The sequence below is a fragment of the Budorcas taxicolor genome, chromosome 5, assembly GCF_023091745.1.
Source record: "Budorcas taxicolor isolate Tak-1 chromosome 5, Takin1.1, whole genome shotgun sequence".
Classification (NCBI taxonomy): Eukaryota; Metazoa; Chordata; class Mammalia; order Artiodactyla; family Bovidae; genus Budorcas; species Budorcas taxicolor.
In genome coordinates, this window is record NC_068914.1 from 101,498,092 (window position 1) to 101,523,473 (window position 25,382).

At 46.6% G+C, this 25,382-nt stretch overlaps 2 protein-coding genes across 6 annotated transcripts; both read left to right on the forward strand.

Annotated features, from left to right (window-relative positions):
• The first annotated feature begins 1,600 nt into the window (after positions 1–1,600).
• Positions 1,601–15,434, forward strand: PAN2 (poly(A) specific ribonuclease subunit PAN2). Of its 4 annotated transcripts, none has more exons than XM_052641544.1 (26): positions 1,601–1,730; positions 2,372–2,777; positions 5,384–5,553; positions 5,663–5,783; positions 5,923–6,000; positions 6,598–6,865; positions 7,281–7,623; positions 7,824–7,920; positions 8,804–8,923; positions 9,124–9,243; positions 9,518–9,646; positions 9,774–9,973; positions 10,070–10,206; positions 10,344–10,450; positions 10,666–10,764; positions 10,852–10,925; positions 11,032–11,179; positions 11,609–11,752; positions 11,881–11,940; positions 12,169–12,259; positions 12,813–12,970; positions 13,067–13,210; positions 13,342–13,521; positions 13,645–13,738; positions 14,018–14,215; positions 14,709–15,434. In XM_052641544.1, exons 2-26 carry the CDS (start codon positions 2,496–2,498, stop codon positions 14,741–14,743), a joined length of 3,597 nt encoding a protein of 1,198 aa, XP_052497504.1. In that variant the 5' UTR covers positions 1,601–1,730; positions 2,372–2,495; the 3' UTR covers positions 14,744–15,434. The 4 variants fall into 4 exon arrangements, with proteins under 4 accessions (XP_052497504.1, XP_052497505.1, XP_052497506.1 ...); XM_052641545.1 differs by having other exon boundaries at positions 10,073–10,206; XM_052641546.1 differs by lacking the exon at positions 8,804–8,923.
• A 2,139-nt stretch (positions 15,435–17,573) lies between these two features.
• CNPY2 (canopy FGF signaling regulator 2) lies at positions 17,574–21,043 on the forward strand. 2 transcript variants are annotated; one of them, XM_052640712.1, is made up of 6 exons: positions 17,574–17,825; positions 18,450–18,562; positions 18,706–18,821; positions 19,883–20,086; positions 20,248–20,344; positions 20,878–21,043. In XM_052640712.1, exons 2-6 carry the CDS (start codon positions 18,475–18,477, stop codon positions 20,919–20,921), a joined length of 549 nt encoding a protein of 182 aa, XP_052496672.1. In that variant the 5' UTR covers positions 17,574–17,825; positions 18,450–18,474; the 3' UTR covers positions 20,922–21,043. The 2 variants fall into 2 exon arrangements, with proteins under 2 accessions (XP_052496672.1, XP_052496673.1); XM_052640713.1 differs by lacking the exon at positions 17,574–17,825 and adding an exon at positions 17,894–18,339.
• Positions 21,044–25,382: the final 4,339 nt, after the last annotated feature.

Here is a 25,382-nt window from a genome sequence, read left to right on the forward strand (position 1 = left end):
AATTCTCACTGTTAAGTCTTAAAAAAATTTTTTTGGGCTACACTGGGTCTTAGTTCTGGCAAGGATCTTTGATCCTTGAGGCATGCAAACTCTTAAGTTGCAGCATGAGGGATCTTGGGATTCCCTGACCGGGGAACAAACCCAGGCCCCTGCATTGGGAGCACAGAGTCTTGGCCACTGGATCACCAGGGAAATCCCTGTTAAGTCTTTCTTAATTTGAGACCTAAATATGGAAATTTCTCAAAGTGTAGGAACTGTCCCTATTACTCAGCACATATATTCTTTACGAGATTTTAAACCTAGGGACCTCTGAAGTCAGGTCAGTTTGAGAAACCCTCTTGAGTTAAATGTGTTTTTCTCTTGGTCTATGACCTCTAAGCCTAGAATCCTGACTCAGAGAATCCTGAATCAGAGGGGTTCTAGACTTAGAGGTCTAGACCGAGAGAGAAACATGTTTAACTCAGAGGGTCTCTCAAACTGATCTGATTTCAGAGGTCCCTAGATGGTGACTTCCCTTGTAGCTCAGTCGGTAAACAATCTGCCTGCAACGCAGGAGACTGGGTTCGATTCCTTGGCTGGGAAGATCCCCTGGAGAAGGAAATGGCAACCCACTCCAGTATTCTTGCCTGGAGAATTCCATGGACAGTGAACCCTGGAAGGCTATAGTCAATGAGGTGGCAAGAGTCGGACAGGACTTAGCGACTAAACCACCACCACCACACTGAGATGCTTTAAAACTGTATTCTCTATGAGGAATCCCATCAACGCGGCCCTTTATGTGGCCTTTAGAAACTGGACTAAAATACCCTACAGACATCTAACATTCTGGATCTATTCCAAAGCAGTTCAAGCTCAGACTTATACCCCAAGAATCCCTGAGTAAGTGTTGACACTAAATCTGTTAAGTCTGGGGAAGGCAAACGTCTCAATTTGCAGTGTCCTGCCCCCTGAGGAATAATGTCCAGCTCCACGAGCTAGGGGAATTTTATAGCTGAAGGGTCCTGTTCCCTGGAAATATTACCGGCGACTCTGGGGAGGGAATAATCACAGATGGGAGTTTCAGATGGTTGCCTTTAGAATCGCAGAAGATGCAGCTACTTGAGCCGTGTTAGGAGGCTGCCTCCCGCTTCCTTTTTTCTCTCCCATGCCTGAAAATGATAGGAAATGCCGGCAAGTTTCAGGAGTAACAGGGTCGGAGGTGGCGAAGTGCTCACAAGAGTGCCACGGGGAGAGGGGGTGGACTGGGCCACACTGGGAATATCCAGCAATCGATTCCCAGTGCTTTGCTTTGGGCCCCTCTTACTCTAGTCTGGAGCTATACAGAGCTTGAAAGTTCGGGCTCCAAGCCTGGGGCTTTCTAATTTCTTTTAAAGAAGGCTTAAATAAGAGAAAGGTTACTCTAACACCACCGAACAGGGACAAGGTTCTGACTCCGTTTGTCCCTATCCGCGCCCCGTAGGTCTTGTTTTGCTCAGCTCGCGCATCACACGTCTTCTCGCGGGTCCGGCTGTACCTGGCTGCTCTCGATTGGCTGAGGTAAGCCTTTCGCCCTTCCTAATTGGAAGCTGCGATTGGGAGTGCACGCCCTTTCCGTCGTAGAGTTTGGTTGAACCTGAGGCGCGGGGGAGAAGTGGGGAAACTGGAATTTCCCGCGGAGCTGCCGGCGCTTGCTCTCCCCCTACTCGTTTTAATTCCACGCGCTCCAAAATATCCGCCATGGAGAAATCTTGGTAATGACCTAATCCCCTTAAGCATCCCAGGAACACATCTGACCCCTGCCCTAATCCCTCCCCTCCCCGCCGCCGAGGGAGAATTATGGGTAATTGATTTTTCTGGTTCCCCCAGAGAATTCTGGGTAACTAGTTATTTCCTTCACGTCCCCCTACCCCCCGCCCCAACAGTGGGTAACTGGCCAGTCTTATTTTCCCCTAGCGAATCCTGGGTAGCATTGCAGAGGATTCTGGGAAACTGACTTACCTTGTTCTGCCCTTTCAACCGTCTACCCCTATCCCTAATTCTGGGAAACAAGCACTTTACCCCCCTCTACCTAACCCCTACCCCCCCCAGTTGCTGTTCCTGCCATTGATGGTTCAGGGATGAACCAGGCAAGTGAGCAGCCCTGAAGGAGGGTGAAAAGGAAGTCAGGGATTAAGTTAACTAGTGGGGTGCCGGGAGTTCAGGGTACCTTAGAGGAGAAGAGCAAGGGACAACACCTTCTCCCACCTCTACCCGAGTGCCCATTCCCTTCCTGCCTGTTTCATCCCCTGCCTTGTATTTTACATCTTCTACCGTCCTGCCAGTAAAACCTAGAACACACTCAATACAAGTACTTGGGCCTACCCGTGACTCAGCTCCCTCTTTCCCTTTGCAGGTCAGGATGTGCATTCTAGGTCCACTGATGTCCTGCTGAAGGTTGGGTCAGGCATCCAAAGGGGCTGTGGCAAGGGAGGGTGTGTGACACGGGTCAGTCTGCTGCTATCGTCATCATCACCATCATGAACTTCGAGGGTCTGGACCCTGGACTGGCAGAGTATGCCCCGGCCATGCATTCTGCCCTGGATCCTGTCCTGGATGCCCACCTGAACCCGAGTCTGCTACAGAACGTGGAGCTGGACCCGGAGGGAGTGGCCCTAGAGGCTCTTCCAGTCCAGGAGTCAGTGCACATAATGGAAGGTGTCTACTCTGAGTTGCACAGTGTGGTGGCTGAAGTGGGTGTGCCTGTCTCCGTCTCCCACTTTGACTTGCACGAGGAGATGCTGTGGGTGGGAAGCCATGGGGTAAGAACTGTACCCCTTTGAAAGGGCTGAAAGGAGATTTTGGGGGATCTCTTACCTGGTTTTAGGCCAAGAACAACTGCTTTGCAGGGAGCCAGAACTGAGTTGAGGTGATGGAATTAGCTGGGTCTCTAAAGCAAGCCAAGAGGAGGGGAAGGGGAGGGAGAAGGAGGGCGTCATAGAATGCAGAGATGGATTACATAGGTGTTCTTATTCAGAGGGTATCCCACTTCTTCCACAGTTTGTCCATTCCATGCTTTGATTAATCTTGATAACTGTACCCATTCAGTTAGTGTATAGCCATCTGAATACACTCTCTAATGCTCTTCCTCTATTTTCCATTTTTATAATTATGGGATGTTTTCTTTTTGACCATGTCAGCCGCTTTGTGGGATCTTAGTACCCCTGACCAGAGATCAAACCCAGGCCTGGGCAGTGAAAGCATGGAGTCCTAACCACTGGACAGGCAGGGAATTCCCTAATTACAGAATGTTTAACTCCTGTTTCTGCACATATTACATGGAATCATTCTGTCTTTGGCTGACTTGAATCTCTCTGGGAGCAGTTATCATTGTTAATTTCTAAAAATGTATCCATATTGCCAATATGCTCAGGAGCCCAAAGATTTTGCAAGAAATAACATGGTGTCTATGGTTTATTAATTTACCTTCCATAGGGTGTGAATTGTTTTTCTGTTGGAAAGAGTGAATTTTTTGGTAATACATTCATTTCAGTAGGCAGTGTCTACTACTAGACTAGGCTTGGGGAATAAAGCTTAATAAAACATATCTTTGCTCTCAAGGAGGTCACAGAACAGTGAGGGGAAAAATCCAAGTATATGGGATATGAACTTAATAAATGCCATTGTGAAAATACAAACTGGATGTTGGTGAGCAAAGAAGAGAATTAGAGGATCTCCAGAAGGAAATGACACCTGAGCTCAGTCTTGAGAGATGCGTAGGAGCCAGATGGAGAAGAGGGGGAAATTCCATTTTGGCAAAAGCAATGGAATAAACAATGATTCCCAAGCTAGTACACAGCTTGGTGATTGCACAGTGCAGGAACTACAAGCAGGTAGGGTTTACTGAAATGGAAGATGAAGCTGAAGAGTTAGACTTTTCTTCAGCCAGTGTTTTTGAGCACCTTTTAGGTGCCAGACCTTGTTCTGAAATCTAGGTTTTGAATAAGCATTTTAAAAGGCAACAGAAATATATTTATGACATATCCTTAAGAAAAATAGAATCCCTAAGGAAAGTACTGTGGAGTTAGGGGGTTGAGGTATTGAAGGATGTGAGGTATTGCTGTTTTAGATATATAGTCAAGGGAAGGGCTTTCCAATAAAGTCACACTTGAGACCTGGATGCAGGCCAGGATGTCCATTCTAATCTCCCTGGAAGGAAGGGAAGGAACCATGCATTTGTCTGTGGGAGGACATTCTAGAAAGCCTTATAAGCTCTGTTAAAAGAGCCTGGACTTGATTCTTTAGTCCACTAAAGGTTTTTATCCAGAATGACGAGGTCCAGTTTGCATCTTAGGTGGGGTGCTTAGGTAGCAGTATGGAGTTTGATTTAAGGAGGATGGGACAGGACTCCGTGAGGTCAGTGCACAGAATTTTGTAGTAGTTCACCTAAAATGTGATGAAGGCCTGAATGAAGCACTGTAGAGATTTATACGTCAGAACAGATTTGGGAAGTATTTAGGAAGTTAAATGAAATTTAAGTTGACTACCAGTGACTTATTCCACTGGGTAGATCATGGTACCATAGGGAATACAGTTAAGAAGAATTGAAATGGGGAAAATGGTGAGTTTGATTTAGGATGTAATGAGTTTGCGTTCTCATGGAATAGCTAAAGAGAGGCATGTGGTAGGTATTTGGATGTACAAGTCTGAAGCTTGAGGCAATGGTCTGGGCTAGGGGAAAAAATTAGGATTCATCCGGTTTAAGCTGAACGTTTAAACCTTAAGAGTGGGTAAAATTATCTAGGAAGACAAGTAGAGTGAGAAGATGGTGGGCTTGGAATAGTCACGTTTCAAGAGTGGTCATAAGGGTTGCACATAAGGAGAAGATATGAGCTAAGAGTCAGGAGAGAAACCAGGAGTGGATGATGTCATAGGAGCCAAGGGTGGCATGAGTTTCAGTCTCTCTGTTCCAGCCTGTGACCCATAGTACACATTTCCCAGATGGCTTGTAGAGATGAGGACTTGACTATGGGACACAAGACTGCCACCTGGCCAGTGGAGGATTGGACCTATGTCCCTAACCTTCTGAGTACTGTTCTAACCAACTGAGCCATTACCTATTCAGCAGGGTCATTGTGAGGATAAAATGAGGTAGAGTTTATAAAAGTACTTTGTAAAGTATTAAATGAACGTAAGATAGTATTCTCAGTGTTTTTATCATAACATAAATATCTTTATATTTAAAGATACTGTATCATATCATATCATATATAAGATTGGTGCCCAGCTTTATGCCCTAGTCACTGCTAGCCAGAAAGGCCAGGCAAGAATGGAGGAAAAACTGAGCAATGTCTAGTTCTCTGATTTGCATCTGGGATTAGCCTTGCCACTCCACTCAGGTTGTCTCTCATCTTTTTGTCCACTGCAGGGCCATGCCACATCATTTTTTGGCCCAACTTTGGAGCGCTACTCATCATTTCAGGTCAATGGCAGTGATGACATCCGCCAGATCCAGAGCCTGGAGAATGGCATCCTTTTTCTTACCAAGAACAACCTCAAGTATATGGCCCGAGGGGGCCTCATTATATTTGATTACCTGTAAGTGGCTTCTTACCTCTGGACTGGGGAAGGGGATCCCTCACAGAGTGGGAAGGGTAAAGGATTGGAAACTGGCAACTCTGGCCCCTGAGCTTTTCATCTCCCACAGGCTGGATGAGAGTGAAGACATGCACAGCCTGTTGCTGACAGACAGCAGCACTCTGCTCATTGGTGGGCTGCAGAACCACATACTAGAGATTGACCTGAACACTGTCCAGGAGACTCAGAAGGTGCAAGCGGGACGCAGGCAGGGCCTGAGGTTATTGGGGGCAGTATAAACTGGAAATGCCTATGATGCGCATGTGACCTTTCTGTTCCTTTGGTCTGTGGGAAGAATCATTCTCACGGTTTCTCCCGCTTCCCTCACAGTACGCAGTTGAGACACCTGGAGTCACTATCATGAGACAGACGAATCGCTTCTTCTTCTGTGGCCACACATCTGGCAAGGTGAATGACTAAGTTCCATTTTTCCTCCCACCTTGGGGCTTTGTTTCACCAGATATGTGATTGGGCTCTGTCTGTTACTCAATTCTGGGGCTTAGTAGTTGGGGAGGTGGGTGGAGTGAATTGAGTTCCTACTCAGCCATGTTGTACTATGAGATTATCTTTGAGCCTGATATTTTCAGTGGTAAATGGTGTATCTTAGAGGCAAAGGGTAAACAAGTTCTCTTTGGGGTCCCTTCCAGCTCTTGGCTTCTCTTTTTGCTTTTTGTGTGCTTTAATTGCCTGTATTGTGGCACTAGAACCTGCCTGCCAGTGCAGGAGACATAAGAGATGTGGGTTCGATCCCTGGGTCAGGAAGATCCCCTGGAGGAGGGCATGGTAGCCCACGCCAGTATTCTTGCCTGGAGAATCCCATGGACAGAGGAGCCTGGCAGGCTGTAGTACATAGGGTCACAAAGAGTTGGGCATGACTGCAGTGACTTAGCGCACACACATTGTAGAGCCTTAGTTCTTTTGGCAGGAACCTCACAGGGTTAGGTAGATGGTGGGTCCTATTCCTGATAACAGTGTTGGCAGATAACGAAGATCTCTCTTCTTCAGGTTTCTCTGCGAGATCTCCGTACTTTTAAGGTGGAACATGAGTTTGATGCCTTCTCAGGGAGCCTGTCGGATTTTGATGTGCATGGCAACCTGCTGGCCACCTGTGGCTTCTCCAGCCGCCTTACTGGTCTTGCCTGTGACCGTTTCCTCAAAGTTTATGATCTACGCATGATGCGTGCCATCACACCACTTCAGGTTCACGTGGATCCTGCCTTCTTACGCTTCATCCCTACATATACTTCTCGTCTTGCTATCATCTCCCAGTCAGGTATGAAGGGGATATAGGATGGGATAAGAGTCGATGAGTGAAAAAGGGGGTCTAGGAGCGAGAAGGAGTGTACTCCCTGAAATTTCTTTGCTGGGGAAAAAGTAACCTTTCTAAGGGGTCTCAGGGTCTCACTTAGGTTTGGTAAGAGATTAGAGCTTTTATTTTCTCCCTGGATGTGAAGAACACATATGCAAAAAATACAGGTAGAGCAGGCAGACAACTAGAGAACTGGCCTCCAGTGGGTAGCAAACCTCCTTGTGATTTATGGGAGGCACCAGATGGTGTTTCCTCTTATCTCTAGGCATGGATTTGGGGCCCATCTTTTCTTGATACCAGGGGAAGAGGGTAGGAAGGGCATAACAAGATGGCTCCCTTTCACCTTCCAGGGCTCAGTGGGCTTCCTCCTCCCTCCTAGGGCAGTGCCAGTTTTGTGAGCCCACAGGCCTGGCCAACCCAGCAGACATCTTTCATGTGAATCCTGTGGGACCTCTGCTGATGACGTTTGACGTGTCAGCCAGCAAGCAGGCCCTTGCTTTTGGGGATTCTGAGGGCTGCGTGCACCTCTGGACTGATTCCCCTGAGCCTTCCTTCAACCCATATTCCCGTGAGACCGAGTTTGCTTTGCCCTGTCTCGTGGACTCACTGCCGCCTCTGGACTGGAGCCAGGACCTACTGCCTCTTTCCCTCATCCCTGTCCCGCTCACCGCTGACACGCTTCTCTCTGATTGGCCTGCTGCCAACTCTGCTCCAGCTCCCAGGTTGTACCTCACATCTGGGCCAAAAGGAGGGAGGGGGAAAGGGCCAAGATACCAGGAGTCTCGGCAAGCCCTGTTATTATTCTACTTCTTTCCTGATTTCTGTCTACTCTTAGTATTTTTATTTTCTGGTCCCTTGGGGATTGGGAATTGGATGGGCAGACACCACAGCCTTCAAGCCCTAGAACTATACTACATTATAGGCGAGCACCCCCTGTGGATGCAGAGATTCTGCGCACCATGAAGAAGGTGGGCTTCATTGGCTATGCACCCAATCCCCGCACCAGGCTGCGAAATCAGGTTTGTTCAGAGGGGAGAGGGTCAGCCCCTGCCCCAGCCCATTGGTGTTTCTCCTTTGTCTTTAGTAATTCTCCCTAGTTTTTGTTTTTAGTTGGTCAACAAAGGTTTTTGAAGCCTACTGAATTGAAGGTATTATACTAGGTGTTAGGGTTCAGATACATAGGAGATACGGTCCTTGCTCTTTAGAAGTTTAGTGTTTGGTTGTTGAAGATAAGACCTATCCATGGCAGAAGTTATTTATGCTCTATCATTAAATGCTAAAGGAATGTTAGAAGCAGTCACTGCCAGAGCTGTTTAGAGAAAAAAGGGTATTCCGGGCTAGATTGGTCAGAAAGGGCATACTCCACGAGGTGGGTGTTGAGCTGGAAGGATGAAAGACGGGTAAGTAGATAGTAACGGGAGCCTTTCAGGATGAGAGAAGGGTGTAAGTAGAGGTCTCAGGAGGTCTAACTGACAGGGACCATGTTGGACCAGCTGTTAGTATTGGGAATCAATGAGAAATGAAGCTTGGAAAGGGCCCAGTTGTGAAACCTTGTGCGCACCAGTGTACAGCGGAAGTGATGCACCAAAAAGGCCGTGATGGGGGGTTAGCTTGGTGGCGGTGTGCTGGACTGAGTGGATGGGGCTGGGGGACCCACTGTGGAAGCATCGGCATTGTCCAGCTGCGATGAGGTAGGGTGATGGCAGTGGGAATGAAAAGGCAGCAGTGGATGCTGAAAACCCCATGGAATTATTAGGTTCGGGATTTGGTGATTGCTTCAGTGTTGGAATAAAAGGTAGGAGGGACCAAAGATCATTATACATCCATCATTATATACATATATATCATATATATATATCATATATATACATCATTATACATACCTCTTTTTAAAAACCCTAGATTCCTTACCGACTCAAGGAGTCTGACAGTGAATTTGACAGCTTCAGCCAGGTCACTGAGTCACCAATAGGGCGGGAAGAGGAGCCACATCTCCACATGGTCTCTAAGAAGTACCGCAAGGTGCTGGGGGATACCAAGGAAGGGGCCCTCTGGGATGTGGGGACAGGTTCCTGGGAAAGGGGGTCATCGGAGAAAGGATTGAAGAAGCCTTTGCCTATCACTCTGGACTTGGGAAGGGTCTGGGAGAAGGTCATGGTTACTGCAAAGATTTAGGGGGCTCTGAGGACATCTTCAACTTGCTCAGACTGTTTCTGCCTCAGGTGACCATCAAATACTCCAAGCTAGGGCTGGAGGACTTCGACTTCAAGCACTACAATAAGACGCTGTTTGCTGGATTGGAGCCCCACATCCCCAATGCCTACTGTAACTGCATGATCCAGGTAAGGCTGGGTATTCCCGCGACTGGAAGATGGCTACTGCTTTTCTTCTTCTCTCTGGGCCCCTGAACCCCTCTTTTTCCAGGTCTCCCTAACCAAGTGGCCAAGTCCACTTTAGTCTCCTCTACCATTCTTTCTTGCCCCACAGCCTGCACGACCCCCACGAGCTCCGCTTCAGTGGACTCGTGCTTTGTGTTCTCCACCATCTCTTAGCCTTCCCGCCGCGCTTTCTCCCTGTGCCAGTTGTCCGCATCAGATCTCCTGCTCTTCCCTCCAGGTGCTCTATTTCCTGGAGCCTGTGCGTTGTCTAATCCAGAACCACCTTTGCCAGAAGGAGTTCTGCCTGGCCTGCGAGCTGGGCTTCCTCTTCCACATGTTGGACCTCTCCCGAGGCGACCCCTGTCAGGTCAGTACCTGGAAACCTGGGACAGTAAAAGGGGAAAGGAGGGGGATAGTAGGCAGGGTCATCACTCTTGCCAGTAATCACAGAAGAGGAAATAACCCTTTTCCACCAACATACTTCTGGATTCCAGGGCAGTAATTTTCTTCGAGCATTCCGCACCATTCCTGAGGCCTCAGCCCTTGGTCTGATTTTGGCTGACTCAGATGAGGCTTCGGGCAAGGGCAACCTGGCCAGGCTCATTCAGAGGTGGAACCGCTTCATTCTCACGCAACTTCATCAAGATTTGCAGGAGCTGGAAGTACCCCAGGCTTACCGAGGCGCTGGAGGCAGGTATGGAAAGGTTAAAGCCACCATGGCAGGCCCCTCTGTGACTAAAAGGGTGTCCTGACTCCCTCAGTGTGCATATCTTGCCCTGTCCACTCTTAGCAGCTTTTGCTCATCGGGGGACTCTGTCATTGGGCAGCTGTTCAGCTGTGAGATGGAAAACTGCAGCCTCTGCCGCTGTGGCAGTGAGACCGTGCGAGCCTCATCCACACTGCTCTTCACGCTCTCTTACCCTGAGGGTAGCAACAGTGGTATACCCTGCAGCTGGGGTGGGGGGTGCTCCCCCAGGTGTCCTGAAACATCAAGGAGAAGGGTGTTGGGGGGCTCACGGTGGGGATAGGGAGGACCTGGAGTGAAGCATCCAGTTTCCCCTCAGATAAAACCGGGAAGAACTGTGACTTTGCTCAGGTGTTGAAGCGAAGCATCTGCCTGGAGCAGAATACACAGGCCTGGTGTGACAACTGTGAAAAGTACCAGCCCACGGTGAGTGGGTGCTTGCCCTGGGCCAGAGTCCTGCCACATGGGGGACTCAGCTGTGGTCTCATCCAGGACAGACTAAGTCAGCACCGCCATCTAGAGCTCTCTAGTGGGTGGGAAGAACCCCAGCTGGAAGAAGCAGATCCAGGCCTAAACTGTTCCTGTCCAGGTTTCTTTCCCTGTGGGCCTCCTGCCATTCCTTGTTTGTTTCCTTCTCTCAGATCCAGACCCGCAACATCCGCCATCTGCCAGATATTCTTGTCATCAACTGTGAGGTGAACAGTTTGAAAGAAGCTGATTTCTGGAGGATGCAGGCTGAGGTCAGGACTTAGGTTGGAAATAGGGCTCTAGGAGAACTTTTTAGTTTTCTCCCTCTTTTAACCTCCATGTTTTCTCCTTGTGTGCAGGTTGCCTTCAAGATGGCAATAAAGAAGCATAGTGGGGAAATCTCCAAGAATAAGGAGTTTGCTTTGGCTGATTGGTAGGTATTGTCTGTAGAGTGGTCAAAGGATTGAACTACCCAGTGGCCCCTCTTGTCACTGGTCAGATCTCCTTAGAACAAATTTCCAATTCTCCTGTCCTGATAGGAAGGAACTAGGCAGTCCAGAGGGCATGCTGATGTGTCCCTCCATTGAGGAGTTGAAGAATGTCTGGCTTCCTTTCTCCATTCAAATGAAGATGACCAAGAACAAAGGGCTGGATGTTTGCAATTGGACTGATGGGGATGAGATGCAGGTTGTTGAAAAACTGGGAAGAGGAGGGGGAATAAGGGAAAGAAGGTTGGGAAATTCCGTGGTGGTCCAGTGGTTAGGACTCGGTGCTCTCACTGCCGGGGCCCTGGGTTCAGTTCCCTGGTCAGGGAACTAAAATCCCATAAGCCTTGCAGCACGACCAAAAAACAAAAGGGAGAGATGGGGCAGAAGCAGGGCAAGGGAAAGGTGGAACTTAGTATAGGGGAAAAAAGAGAATAAGGCCTAGTATTCACCAGCTATGGGCTTTTCTAGAGTGACTCAGTTCAGTGCTGGGAGTCATAGTTGGGCTAGGATGGAAAGAACCCACCCTGGTCTCCTGTCCCCATCCCCCAAGCTCCCTGTCCTCTATCCCCATTCCCCTTCCTTCCCCACCCTTAAACTTAGCTTAGCAGCCTGGGTACCCCCCTCACAGTGGGGCCCAGCCAGGGCAGAGGAGGAGCATGGTGTCTTTGTGTATGACCTGATGGCAACTGTGGTACACATCCTGGACTCACGCACAGGGGGCAGCCTGGTGGCTCACATCAAAGTTGGAGAGACCTACCACCAGCGCAAGGAGGTGAGTGAGGTAATACAGGGCAGGGATATTCCTGGTGATAGCCACAGGGGAATCCCAGTTCTGTCCTTATCTTGAGTCTGAGCCAGAATGCTCTAGCCATCTCTTTGGCATCCTCTGTCTCTCCACAGGGTGTTACCCACCAGCAGTGGTATCTCTTCAACGACTTTCTCATTGAACCTATCGATAAGGTTAGTTGTAACACATTCCATTCCCCCTTGCATCTCCCCTTTCCCTGGCATCCTCATCCTCAGTACCCAAGAGAATGCCAGGCAGATTCAGGAGGGAGGGATGGGTCCTCAATAGTAAAAAGCATTAGCAAAGCTAAATATAGCACCTGAGTCCTGTCTTCTCTCTGACTTGGGATAAAGGGGAAGAAAGGTGTATATGTCGACCATTAGGTGCTTTTTCTTTTATAGCATGAAGCTGTGCAGTTTGACATGAATTGGAAAGTGCCTGCTATCCTTTATTACATCAAAAGGAATCTTAATTCCAAATACAACCTGAACAGTAAGTAGTATAGCATAGACCTAAGGGTGTGAGCAATAAGATTCATCTTCAGGAAGAGATCTGGAAAACAGCTTATTAGGATTGGCAACCAGTGTTAATATTTCCAGGGACAGTAGAGTGATTCTGCTCATCAGGCCTTAAATTTAGAAGCTGGGGATCCTGAGGGTGTAATGGTGAAGGGTGATATCTGAAAATGGCTAAAGTTGATTTTGAGCTTATCTCCAAGTAAGGATCTCTTCTTTTGTGTGTGTGTGGTAATAAACTATATTATTCTGGACTTTTTTTTTTTTTTTTTAATTCTGGATTTTCTACAGTAAAGTCCAAAGTGAAAATCTCACTCCTTTCTGTTTTTTTTCCTTAGCATATTTCTTGATAATTTTCTGATTTGACCTGTTCATTGGCCTGTTCTGTTCATCAGACATGATCTTTTTAGTCACATCCTTCGATTATTGGGATCACAGTGTAGACCCAGTCTGTAGTCAGCCACTCTGGTTTCCCTCCCCTGGTCACTTCCCTCTCCGCAGCCATCTGTCTTCTGGATTCTCCCCTCCAGTTAAGAATCCTATTGAGGCAAATGTTCTGCTGGCTGAAGCCTCATTAGCACGGAAGCAGCGGAAAACACATACTACTTTTATTCCCCTGATGCTGAATGAGATGCCACAGGTTGGGGACTTGGTGGGCCTGGACGCTGAGTTTGTCACCCTTAATGAGGTAACCAAGACCAAAAGAGTGGGGTGTTAGGACATAACTCGGGGGATATCAGGAGTCACAAGCATTTCCCTGGTTTCTTTATGAACTCTTATATAGGAAGAAGCAGAGCTGCGCAGCGATGGCACCAAGTCTACCATCAAGCCAAGCCAGATGTCAGTGGCAAGGATTACCTGCGTTAGGGGCCAGGGACCCAATGAGGGTATCCCCTTCATCGATGACTACATCTCTACCCAGGAGCAGGTATTAGGATGTGAATGTGCAAATGTGACAGACCCTGTGCTTTTACAGAAGGCCCTAGAACCTGGGGACGAATGGCAGGGGGAACTGTGCATTTCGCTTCTTGTGTGACTTGACCTTTTCTGTATCCCTAGGTGGTGGATTACTTGACTCAGTACTCAGGGATAAAGCCAGGAGACCTTGATGCCAAGATTTCCTCTAAGCACCTCACAACTCTAAAGTCTACCTACTTAAAGCTTCGTTTTCTCATAGACATTGGAGTCAAGTTTGTGGGTCATGGTCTCCAAAAGGACTTCCGGGTCATCAACCTCATGGTTCGTGCAGGGCTCTTTTAAGAGTCTTTCTTTGTGTGGGCTCCCCAGGGTATATTGTGTTTTGGGAAAATGGGAAATTATGGATCCCCTGCGTTCAGTCTCCCACTCTTTTATCCCTGGCAGGTGCCCAAGGACCAAGTCCTTGACACTGTTTATCTATTTCACATGCCCCGGAAACGAATGATTTCCCTGCGATTCCTTGCTTGGTACTTTCTCGGTGAGTTCCTCTGCCTTGTACATCCTTGTTTGCAGCAAGGGCATGAAAATGTGCGAGAGGCCAAGGGGAATAGGGATAACCCTGAATTATTGGTGAGAGTTACAGGTGGATTTAATTAGCTTCAGTATTCCTTTTGTGCACTAGGGATGGTGTGTGGCTCTTTCCCTTAAGGGAAGTCAGGGATTTTTTGTTGTTTATTGATAGTGGGGATGTAAGTAGAGGACATGTTCTTACCTTCCTTTGCTAGGTCCCAAACTATTCCACCTCTGCTTCCCCTAGACCTGAAGATTCAAGGGGAGACCCATGACAGTATTGAGGATGCCCGCACAGCCCTTCAGCTTTACCGAAAGTATCTGGAGCTAAGCAAAAATGGCACTGAACCTGAGTCCTTCCACAAAGTTCTCAAGGGCCTTTACGAGAAAGGTCGAAAGATGGACTGGAAGGTGCCTGAGCCTGAGGGCCAGACAAGTCCCAAGAGTAAGGCCTGGGATGGGACAGGGGAAACTGGTCTGGGTGGGTTGTGAAGATTATAGCCACCATAATAAGAACAATGAAAGTGAAAGTGAAGTTGTTCAGTCATGTCCGACTCATTTCAACCCCATGGACTGTAGCCTGCCAGGCTCCTCTGTCCATGGGATTCTCAGGCAAGAATACTAGAGTGGATTGCCGTTTTTTTCCTTTGCCAAATAAGAACAATGGTTATGTTAACACAGTACCACCCTAGCCTTCTGTTTGTAATAGAAAGCACTTAACGGTTTACAAAGCACGTATTCCTTATTCAGTGAAATCAGAAATCAGTTTTATTGTTGAAGCTCTCTATTGGTCCTAACCTTCTCTTTCCCAGTTCTAAAAAGTTTGGGGGAGGTCCATGCCTTCTTTTATCCTGCCTTGTTCCTTCATAGGAAGTGTCCGGGTGCTTTTTCTCCTGACTCGCCTTAGGAGTCACTGCTCTTGGTTTTGTCTCTGACAGGTGCAGCTGTCTTCTCTTCAGTGCTGGCACTCTGACCTCACGCTCTCCCAACGAACAGCTCCCTCCCTTTAGTGTTCTGTGCCCCAGAACTGGGAGATGAGCTCCCAAGTTGGCTATACCCTGTCTACTTCCAGAACTGGACTTGCTCAGGGTCTACAGATGGTGCTATTAATAGAACTGGAATGCAGCAGGATTGTTGCAAAAGGTCTAGGAGCCTGGTTACTTTTTCATCCTTTGCAAAATAGTGGGCCAGAAACAGCCTAGAATTGACCCAGATGGAAAGTAATTCGTGTTCTTAATAATTATCCTGGGTAATTAATACACAGGTAAAGAAGCTCCTGGAACCAAAACGCTCAGTTCCTACTGAAGTCCTGGACACTGATAGGATACAACAGTAACTCAAGACCTAGCCTAAGTCTGGCTGCTTGAGGGTTGCCCAGAGGGGCCAACATACAGAGTCTGGTGGTCCCAGCAAACCAGTGTTGCCAACATCATCATTGCCAAAAGGGCCTTTGGGTCCTAGACAAAGCTTGGCTGCTGGCTTCACTCCTGCTGACAGCTGAGAAACATTTGTCTTCCATCCACTCTCCTGTCCCAAGTTTTGTTTTCTTGCTATTTTTTTAAAATTCTGTTTTAAATTGCATGTTTTGTAAAATAAAAACAAAAATATTATTGAGTATCATCTATTTCATTAGAAATATCTGCACGTGGGGTTCTCTGACTTCAGCCTCCTCTCCTTTGTTGGCTTTTTATTGGGTTGGCCAAGAAATTCCTTCAGGTTTTGAGTAAAAATAAAGCACACATTTTTCATTTTCACCAATAACTTGGTTTAACAGCATATCCACCATTTTGTTTCACTACCTTCTGCCATTTTTCAAGCAACTCCATAATTCCATTTTCCCAAACTTTTCATCTTTTTGAGCAAAGAACTGTTCCAGGTGCCTTGTACAGTCTTCCAGAGAATTGAAATTTTTTTCACTAAGAGAATTTTGTAAAGACCAAAATTAATGGAAATCCGAAGGTGCAATGTCTGGTGAATACAACAGATGCATTGGAACTTCCCAGCCAAGCTGGAACAGTTTTTGCCTGGTCATCAAAGCCTTGCATTATCCTAATGGAAGACTATGTTTTTTCTGTTAATTCAGGACACTTTTCATTGAGTGCTGCTGTCAGTTGGTCTAACTGGGAGCAGTACTTGTTGGAATTGTTTGGTTTTCTGGAAGGAGCTCATAATAGAGAACTCCCCATCCCACACAACTTCACCTTCTTTGTATACACCAGCCTTTGGTGTAGTTGGTGGTGATTCATTTTGCTTGTGCTATGATCTTTTTGTGTCACGTTATTGTACAGTATTCACTTTTCATTGCTCATCACAATTTGTTGTAAAAACAAGGTTTTGGAACTTCCCTCGTGGTCCAGAGGATAAGACTGCGCTCCCACCGCAAGGGGTCCAGGTTCGATTCCTGGGGAAGTTCTGCATGCCTCCAAGTGTGGCCAAAATAAAAAAAGAATACTGAATGTTTTCGTTAGGGTTAGTAGAGAATTGCATGTGGAAATACAGCCAAGAAGGTGATGTTTTGTTTTGTTTTGTTTTTTTCCACTTAACACATGTGGAAACCAAACAACAAAACATAACCAAGCTGGTGCAAATTATTTTCAACATCTGATTTGGATTCTTTTTAAAAATCTCTTCACTGATTTGGATATTTTGAGGTTGTCAGCTGTCTTCCCTCGCGGTATAACATTGATTGTTCTCAATCTCTTGATTGATTGCTATCAACCTCAACTGGCCTACCCAACCGTGGAGCACCCTCCAGCAAGAAGTCTCCAGCCGAGATCTTTGCAAACCACTTTTGACACATTTCATCAATCACAGCGCCTTCTCCATACACAACACACATCTTTTTGCATTTCAGTTGCATTTTTTTCTTTCTTGAAATACTAAAGCAATATGCCAAAAATGTTGCTTTTTTCTTTCATCTTAAATAGTAAAATGGCTACACAAAAATTAACCAATTTTGCTAAGCTAAGTATTTTTACTGCATGCTGATATGACAACTGTCACACTACAATCTAACAAAATTGCTTCGAATGAAGTTAAAGACAACTAAGCAGGAAATGGCAACCCACTCCAGTACTCTTGCCTAGAAAATCCCATGGATGGAGGAGCCTGGTGCAGGCTACTGCCCATAGGGTTGCAAAGAGTCCGACACGACTGAGCGACTTGACTTTCACTTTCAAGCACTACTACAGACATCTTACATGAAAAAAACCAAAGGAACTCTTTTGGAAACCCAATATTACAACTGGAAAAAACTAAGTCAAAGTCTCACCCAGAAATGAAGATAAAATTCTCAAGTCCAAAATTCAGGATATTGAAGAAGTATGTCATTCCTGGGCAGTTAGGCCTTTGGTGTCGCTGCCTAGAACCCTAGGGTCGGATTCTTTTAAGAGGTACAGTATGGTTTCCCCGTTTTGTGTAAAACGTGAGTGGGAGAAACTGACAAACTACAGGTCCCAGGAACCATAAAACCTGTAGCTACTAACAAAGTATCAGTGTGGTGATGTGGTGCTTCCTGGGAGATGTAGTTTCCCGGGTATTAAAACCAGGGGTTCTCACTGGCTAGCCGCATACCTTTCTTTTAGAAGGTCCGAGCCCACCTAGATTGGCGTGTGTGAGCCTGACCGCCTCCGCGCACGACGTCAGGCTCTGACCCTGCTTCAAGCCACTCCTATTCTTCGGCTGACCTCTGATGGTCACGTGGAGCTCCTCGCCACGCAAGTCTGGGTCCTGCGATCCACCGGGGTCCTTGCTGTCTGCGAGCCGCTCCTAAGCTGCCTGTTCGCGCGAGAGTTTGGAGGGGCGGGTTTGGGGGTCGGTCTCCGGTGTGGGACGCGTACTGTAGCGCCTCTGAGCCCTGCTTAGGAATCCACTTAGGACTCGAGGAGCTGGCTCAGGCAGTCACCGGGGCACCCCGTGTCTGGAGCGCGCAGGAGCGCTCTGGAGAAGCCTGGACAGCCCCGCTCCCCCGCAGCCAGGTGCTAGGGTCGGGAGCTAAAGTGAGAGTTCGGCTGTCTTCCAGTGCCTGGGCCACGGCGGCGGCCCTGGGAGCAGAGGTGGGATGGATCCGAGTGGCACTGAGGGTCGGGGTTGGACTGGAGCGAAGGCAGTGGTGGGGTCTTTACAAAAGGGGCTGGTGCGCACGGAGGAATAGCTTATAGGATGGAGGTGGGGATGCAGCAATCTTCGGTGCTGGGTCCAGATAGGCCCTAGTTATTGAGTGCTCTTCTCGCCAGACAGCCACCTCGCTACCTCTTAGCCAGAATCAGCTACTCTCCTTGCCAGCAGCTCCTCTGTGCCTGTCGTCCTTGCTTAATCCCAGCCACCAACCCATGGCTGCCACATAGTCCTGTGATCCTAGGCAGCCACCGCTTAAGTAACAACATCTGAGGGCTCACCTGTCGACGTAGTATCCGGAACTAAGACCCAAGTCCCAAGCTCACTCTCTCACCCACTGCCCCGGGGCCTCCGGGACATCGAGCGCCGGAACAGAGGAGCCCCTTTGTGTCCAGGCCATTTCTTGGAAAGTAGAGTCAGATCACACTGAGGCCTTTGTAGGCTTGGGATAAGGTATGGGGAGGGGTGGTGGTGGCGGGGATTAGAGGCTGACTGGGTGTCGTGGCGGGCGGGGCGGGGCGGGGGGATGGAGTAGTCGTCTCACACCTATGCTTTAAACCCAGGTGGAGCAACCCCATTGCGTCAAAGATGAAAGGCTGGGGTTGGCTGGCCCTGCTTCTGGGGGCCCTGTTGGGAACTGCCTGGGCCCGGAGGAGCCAGGATCTACACTGTGGAGGTAAAGGCACAGAAGAAGAAATGGGAGGAAGCAGGGTGGGATGGGGAAGATAGAGCCTTACAGAGGATGGGATCCAAGGCCTGGGAGAAGGATGAGTGGAAGCCCCAGGTTGATTCCTTTCTCCCCCTCCCCCCTTGCATCAGCTTGCAGGGCTCTGGTGGATGAACTTGAGTGGGAAATTGCCCAGGTGGATCCCAAGAAGACCATTCAGATGGGCTCTTTCCGAATCAATCCAGATGGCAGCCAGTCAGTGGTGGAGGTAATTTGACTGTTCCCCCAAATAGCTCACTCTAACTTTGAATGAGAACTCAACTAATGAGATATCTAAAAGATGGGGCTGTTTCATTTGGAAGAGGCTGAAGGCTTGTATCCCATACATTTGCTTCCCTGGCTCCCTAATACCCCAGAAATACTAATACTTTGTAGAAGTTGTAGAAGTTGTTAGCAGACAGAGAACCTTTTCCATATCAGCCCCCTTTTCCATATCCTTAATCCATGTGACTTGTGTTTTCACTATGACAGTATGGTATACATACATTCATTCATTCAAAAAAATATATATATAGGTCTTATCTATATATTTAGGAAATTTGTTTTAGTAGAAAACATAATACACACAGACAGAAAGCTGTACCTAGTGAGTATTTGGGAAATGTTAAGGTTATGATGCTTTTGAAATGCTTTAATAGTTATCTTCAAAGCCTACACTATCTGACCGAAGCAACTTAGCGTGCATGCAACCGTCTGATGCTCTCATTTTAAGGGCAGGTATTAGCCTCATTTTAATACCAAAAATAATAATAATAATAACCTTACAGCCATAAGAATTAAAGAAATTCAAAGGAAGAGAACACATAGTGACCAGGGTTAATCAAAGAGGTCATTTATCTATAATTTGGAAGGATACCTATTTTATTTTTTAGGCTTGTATAATGAGGTAAAATAAGATCGCATATTTGAATGGACTTTGTTCTTTAGTTGCTAAGTTGTATCTGACTCTTCACGACCCCATGGACTGTGGCCCTCCAGGCTCCTCTGTCCATGGGATTTCCCAGGCAAGAATACTAGAGTAGGTTGCCATTTCCTTCTCCAGGGAATCTTCCCGACCCAGGGATTGAACCCAGGTCTTCTGCATTGGCAGGCAGATTCTTTACTGCTGAGCCACTAGGACTTAAGAATTACACAAATCATAATGGTTTTAAATTGGAGAAGGCTTTTTAGAGAAGGTTGATCAAGCTAGATTTGGAAGGAAAAGTAAGGGTATGAATTATTAATGTACAGAGGTAGAAGAATATGACCCAAGGCTGAGGACATTTCTAGGTGCCTTATGCTCGCTCAGAGGCCCACCTCACAGAGCTGCTAGAGGAGGTATGTGACCGGATGAAGGAGTATGGGGAACAGATCGACCCTTCCACGCACCGCAAGAACTATGTACGTGTCGTGGGCCGGGATGGAGAATCCAGTGAACTGGACCTACAGGGCATTCGAATTGATTCAGACATCAGTGGCACCCTCAAGTTCGCGGTGAGCTATGGGAATGGGTAGCTGGTTCTTGAAAATTCGGGGAGTTGTTGGAGAGCCCAAGTGGAAAGTTAGGTTCATGTCCTTCTCCTCCTCTCTGGAGGTGGAGACCAGAGGCTTCCCCTTGCTGGCTTCTCTCACTCCTTTCTCCCTTGGGTTGACAGTGTGAGAGCATTGTGGAGGAGTACGAGGATGAACTCATTGAGTTCTTTTCCCGAGAGGCTGACAATGTTAAAGACAAACTTTGCAGTAAGCGAACAGGTAAGCTACTGTCACTTTACCTCCTGTCCTCACATCCCTGTGGAACCTGGCACATTCTCCAGTGTGTGTCCCACTCCCTGTCCTCCAGCACCCCCCTAACACCTCCTCCTCCAGCCTAATCTGTGAAGTTAGCTTCAGAGTTGCTTATGGCTTAGGGACTTGGGTCGATCCTCTCCATTCTCTTCCTGTCAGCTTTCAGAATTTGTGGCTCCCTCACCTGAGATACACAGGGTGAGAGGATGATGGGAGAGTTTGTCATTTTAAAGTCTATGCTGGGGGGTGGCGGAGTTCCCTGGTAGGCCAGTGGTTAGGACTCTGCACTTCCACTGCCGGGGGCATGGGTTGGATCCCTGGTCAGGAATTAAGACCCCACATGCCTCGAGGTGTGGCAAAAAAAAAAAAAAAAAGCATATGATCTGAAAAATGGCGGTCGGTGTATGTCAGTTTGTTTGGGTTTGGGGTATTTTCTTGATAGTGGCATATATCAGTGTGAGAGTGGCATTTTCTTTGAAACTGTCATGTGCTATTTGCAGATCTATGTGACCATGCCCTGCACATATCGCATGATGAGCTGTGAACCACTGGAGCGGCTCAGACTGACAAGCGTGATGGATCACCCCCAGGAGGGGAAGAGGGTAGCAATGCCTTTTATATTATGTTTTTACTGAAATGAACTGAAAAAATATGAAACCAAAAGTATGAACTGTGTTGTCTTTTCATGCCCAGAATTAGGCCCTTACATTAGGCTTGAAAATAGGAGATTCCAGACAGGAAGAAAAAAAGGGAAGGAAAGGAAAAGCTTTGGGAATTGTATAGTGCTAAGGTAGAAGGGCAGGAGGAGAGGGGGACAGCAGAGAATGAGATGGTAGGATGGCATCACAGACTCAATGGACGTGGGTTTGGGTGAACTCCAGGAGTTGGTGATGGACAGGGAGGCCCAGTGTGCTGCGGTTTATGGGGTCACAGAGTTGGACACGACTGAGTGACTGAACTGAACTGAACTGAAGGTAGAAGGAGCCTGAACCATAATTCTTTTGTCATCTGAAGTTCCTGATGGACTAACAAACTAGATAAGCATTTATTCTGTGCTTACTCAGTATAATGTGTTTAGAGTCTAATTATTGTGAGAAGAGGAAACTCTCTGCATAAGCTAGGGAACATGAATAAGTGTATAGTAGCACAGGGCTTCCCTGGTGGCTCAGCGGTAAAGAATCCACCTACAGTGCAGGAGCTGCAGGAGATGTGGGTTCAATCCCTGGGTTGGGAAGATCGCCTGGAGAAGGGCATGGCAACCCACTCCAGTATTCTTGCCTGGAGAATCCCATGGACAGAGGAGCCCAGCGGGCTATAGTCCATGGGGTCACAAAGAGTTGGACATGACTGAAGGGACTTAGCATGCATGCATGCGTTCATGGTAGTATAGGATTCTAGAAATTAGTTGTATTCATACTGATGAAATATAAGATAGAGCGCAGTCCTGAAGGAAATGGATTTTTTTACCCTCTGTACCCTTCCAGATGGAGGGATCAGCAAGAGCAGACAGGAAAGGGCAAAAGGATGTGATCGTCTCAGCTGACAAGTAAGGGCTTTGTCAGATAGGGAGAGATGAGGTAAGGAATGTTATTGAAGGAAAGGTCTTGCTTTCAGATTCCATGCCAACAGCAACATGTCATCTCCATCCCTAGTTATGGCCAATGTAGACTATAAGTACACTACAGTGTGGACTACACACACTTTCTGTGCGTAGAGATTCTGTCCTGGGATACAAGATGAAAATGTAAAGGATACTTCTTTGAGGAGCTTCTAAAACACCCTGATCCTGAAGTGTGGCTATCTCAGGGTTTGGAATGGAACATCTGTCCCAGGGAGAAACACCTGTTACTAAGGTTTATTACATTTCAAAGACTTTTAAAAAATTATTTATTGGCTGTGCAGGGTCTTAGTTGGGGGAACTTTTACTTGCAGCATGTGGGATCTAGTTCCCTGACCAGGGATTGAAACTGGGTACCTAGCATTGGGATCGCAGAGTCTTAGCCACTAGACCACCAGGGAAGGCCCCATTTCAAAGACTTTTTAAACTAAGCACTTTAGAATCTAAGGGCCCTTGGAGGTCATAGATACCCCCAAGGTCATCTTGCAGGTTCACTTCTGCAGATGAAGTAACTGATTTTACAGATAAAGAAACAGAGGCCCACAGAAACCACAGGTCCTCAAGTTCTGTATTTAGAGGCAAAACCAAATCTATAAGCTAATGTTCCCAAGTGTCAACTGATCTAATATAGCTGTGAAGTAGCTTCTGTGTTAATTCTTTTTTTCCCCTCTTCATACCTTGCACTAAGCCTGGCACATGGAATGAATATGTTCAGCAAAGCTTTCTTGTACCAGAAATCCCTATGAAATCTAACTAGCTCAGAGCAAGCACCCTGTACTAGTTGACAACTAAATTCAGCGTCAAGTGCTAACTCTCTCATCAGTCATAAGAAATGTATCCTATCAAATCACTTTTCCAGCTGTTACTACTAAGCATTATGTCTTCTGTGATGCAGGTGAATAATGTTCACATGCTTCATTCCCCTTTGGGTATACCCAGGATTCTGTCCATCATCTGCTTGCAGTCTGAAAAGTTCTTACTCTTCCACCAGAAAGTTTCTCAGAAACATAAGTGAGAGTACTCTTATGGGGAACTCAAAACTCTTCTAATTTACACACAAAAGATATTTACAAATTTAAATAAATAAGACAAGTTACTTGTGATGTGCCTCATTAGTTTGTCAAGGTACAGCTGTTAAGAATGTTCCAGACCCAGAGTTTTTGCCACTGGGACACAGGCATGTGTCTTATATAGGAAAGAGTGGACGTTATCATCCTTGACTTGATCCTCAGAAGGTTAGGAGGATATATTTTGCTTATCTCTCAGTTCATACCACAGGTTAACACAAGGAATCCATGCATTTTTCTGAACCTTTCTGGAGGCTACTAAAATTATTCTGGCCTAGTATTTGGTAGAGCATATACTCAACCCTGGCCTTCCCTGGTGGCTCAAACAGTAAACAATCTGCCTGCAATGTAGAAGACTGGGGTTTGATCCCTGGGTTGGAAAGATCCCCTGGAGAAGGAAATGGCAACCCATTCCAGTATTCTTGCCTGGAGAATTCCATGGACAGAGGAACCTGGTAGGCTACAGTCCAGGGGGCCGCAAAAAGAGCTGGACACGATTGAGTGCCTCACACTTTGACTTTTCACTTTCATACTCAACCTCATATATATGGTTACACCCTAAATTGTACATGCCTTCTAAATGAGTTTATCAGAAAAATGTTAGCATTTAATGAAACATTCCCAAAGACAGTGTGATAGCCTTGTTTTTTTTGTTTTTGGTTTGGTGAAGCTTACGGGATTTTAAGAAGACTCTTGAGAGCCCCTTGGACAGCAGGGAGATCTAACCAGTCCATCCTAATGAAAATCAGTCCTGAATGTTCATTGCAAGGACTGATGCTGAAGCTGAAACTCCAGTACTTTGGCCACCTGATACCGAAGAACTGATTCATTTGAAAAGACCCTGATGCTGGGAAAGATTGAAGGCAGGAGGAGAAGGGGACGACAGAGGATGAGATGGTTGGATGGCATCACCGACTCAATGGACATGAGTTTGAGTAAGCTCCGGGAGTTGGTGATGGACAGGGAAGCCTGGCATACTGCAGTCCATGGGGTCACAAAGAGTTGGACATGACTGAGCGACTGAACTGAACTGAACTGATCGAGTTTTAGCTCCCCAACCAAACTCAGGCACTTGGCAGTGACTGGACTGCCAGGGAATTCCCAAAGACAGTGTTAAATGAGATCCAGGGTGACTAGGAAAATGTATTATGTGAAAATCTATGTTTTAGAGGATTTTTTTTTGCTGTAAAAGTATTCTGAGCAGGAACAAAAATCCTTTAAATATAAGACAAAAATGAATAATAAGGGAAAAAGAAACATTTTACTCACATAACACACTTATTTAATCTTTATAACTCTGAGAAATACTAGATATTACTCCCATTTTGCAGATGCAGAAAATAAGCTCAAAGGGGTGCGGTAGCCAAGGCTTCATCCCCAGTGATCACCTTATGCCTAGGCCAGTGGAGTCTTCATATAGTCCCCAGTGGCTCTCTAAAGCAGTACTTCTTTTATTTGTTTGAAAACTACCTTCAAGTTTGAATGTAAGCCCTCTGAATCTAATAATGTACAGTGAAAAAAGCACTGTATCCACTTTTCAGCCTTTTTCCAGCCTGATTATTCCTTGTAAGAAGCCCATTCTATCCCCCTCGTCTTTTTAGGTGCTAAATGTTTGTCTCTCCTACCTTTATTACCTGTTGGGAAGGTCATCATTTATCATATATTTCAGGTATGAGTGTACAACGGTTTTACAGGATGGATGAGACTATAGTTCTCTATCTTTTTGTTTGTTTAGTTCCCCAACCAGGGATCAAACCTCTGCCCCCTCCACTGGAAGTGTGGAGTCCTAATTACTGAACCCCAGGGAATTCCCTATAGTTCTTATCTTTTAAAATATCTTTAAACATATCACTGAGCTAATGTGCCCAAGAGACAGTTAACAATGACTCAAAGTCCCTTTCCTAAGTTGCAGCTGATAATATACAGTCATCATCATATAAACAATACAGCTTAGTAGTTACAATACAGCTTCTGGAGTGAGGCCAACCTAGGTCTGAATTCCAGCAATGCCAATTATAAGCTATGATCCTGAGTGGGATACTTTATCTAAACCTTGGGTTCCTCCTATGTAAAGATGCTACTATTACCTACATCCCTTAGAGTTGTGAGGATCAATTAAGGTAATGCATGTACCACATTTACACAGTATCTGGAAATAGTAAGTACTCAACAAATTTTAGTTATTACCTATTAAATAAAGGAGTTTAGTTTCAGTTCAGTTCAGTTGCTCAGTCATGTCCAACTCTTTGCGACCCCGTGCACTGTAGTACACCAGGCTTCCCTGTCCATCACCAATTCCTGGAGCTTGCTCAAACTCGTC